This window comes from Eurypyga helias, unplaced genomic scaffold (genome assembly GCF_000690775.1).
Source record: "Eurypyga helias isolate BGI_N326 unplaced genomic scaffold, ASM69077v1 scaffold31662, whole genome shotgun sequence".
Classification (NCBI taxonomy): domain Eukaryota; kingdom Metazoa; phylum Chordata; class Aves; order Eurypygiformes; family Eurypygidae; genus Eurypyga; species Eurypyga helias.
In genome coordinates, this window is record NW_010235807.1 from 1 (window position 1) to 1,158 (window position 1,158).

The window sequence follows — 1,158 nt, forward strand, 5'->3', positions numbered from 1 at the left end:
CTGGTTCCAGAACCAGCGAGCAAAGGTGGGTATGAGGAGTAGCCTCCCGCCATAGCCGGTGCTGGGTGTCCCCTCCATCCTCAGTGCAGCCGGGAGATGATTCCACCTTGTTTTTTCCCTTCTTGGCCAGATGAAAAAGCTCGCCAGGAGGCAGCAGCAGCAGCAGCAGGATCAGCAAAACACACAGCGCCTGAGCTCAGGTACCCCCAGACCCTCACAACCAGCTGTCCCCATGCTCTCCCTATTTCCCAGCCCTCTCCAGGCTTCCCAAGGGAGCTGGGCTCCCCAAAAAGCAGCAGCCCGACTGCACCTATGACTTGCTCTTATTTTCCAGCCCAGACGAATGGTGGTGGCAGCGGGGGGCTGGAGGGGATGCTGAACCCCTACACCACTCTGCCCCCACCCCAGCAGCTGCTGGGCATGGAGCAAAGTGTCTACAGCTCCGACCCTTTCCGGCAAGGGCTCACCCCACCGCAGATGCCCGGAGACCACATGCACCCCTATGGTAAGGCTCCGGGGTGTGCCTCTTGCCTTCCCTCCTTTGAAGAGATGCTGGGTCATGGCAGGGAGCTGTGTGGTGGGAGATGCAGTGATTTCTGGGAAGATGGTGGTCCCCTCACCCCTAAATCCTTATGGTGCAAAAACTGGGAGCATCGGGTACTGGCAAGTGCCGGAAAAGAAACCAGGCTCTGAAATCCTTCTGGTCCTTCCCTGTTTCCCAAGGTGCCGAGCCCCTCTTCCATGACTTGGATAGCGACGATACCTCACTGAGCAACCTGGGTGACTGCTTCCTGGCCACAGCGGATGCGGGGCCACTCCAGGCGCGAGTGGGGAACCCCATCGACCACCTCTACTCCATGCAGAACTCCTACTTCACCTCCTGAGTGTGGCGTGGTCCCTGGCACGGGGCAGCGGTCGCGCTGCCCCAGGAGGGGCTGCAGATCCCCGGGGTTGGGAGGGAGGGGGATGCGACACTGCTGGGATGCTGTCAGACAATATGTTGTAGCTTGGGTTTCCCAAGGAGCGAGTTAAGTTATGGGTTGCATAGTTTCATGTTTCTCTTAGGAGCCTAGGATTAGGGACAGGAGTGGTTTTTGCAGCTGGCTGGTTGGTTTTCAAATTTCAAACGGGGAACCAAATTTTGGCAGGGGGAGGGGG

At 58.5% G+C, this 1,158-nt stretch overlaps 1 protein-coding gene across 1 annotated transcript; it reads left to right on the top strand.

Annotated features, from left to right (window-relative positions):
- The first annotated feature begins 130 nt into the window (after positions 1-130).
- Positions 131-884, top strand: LOC104506069 (LIM homeobox transcription factor 1-alpha). Its single transcript, XM_010146880.1, has 3 exons — positions 131-200; positions 335-505; positions 724-884. The coding sequence occupies exons 1-3, from the start codon at positions 131-133 to the stop codon at positions 882-884; spliced, it is 402 nt and encodes a 133-aa protein (XP_010145182.1).
- Positions 885-1,158: the final 274 nt, after the last annotated feature.

What these genes read in the sequence shown, in the direction of transcription:
- LOC104506069 (XM_010146880.1), top strand. Translation starts at nt 131, where the DNA reads ATGAAAAAGCTCGCCAGGAGGCAGCAGCAGCAGCAGCAGGATCAGCAA. An exon ending in CACACAGCGCCTGAGCTCAG is followed by an intron (nt 201 to 334) that starts GTACCCCCAGAC and finishes CTTATTTTCCAG; the next exon opens with CCCAGACGAATGGTGGTGGC. An exon ending in AGACCACATGCACCCCTATG is followed by an intron (nt 506 to 723) that starts GTAAGGCTCCGG and finishes CTGTTTCCCAAG; the next exon opens with GTGCCGAGCCCCTCTTCCAT.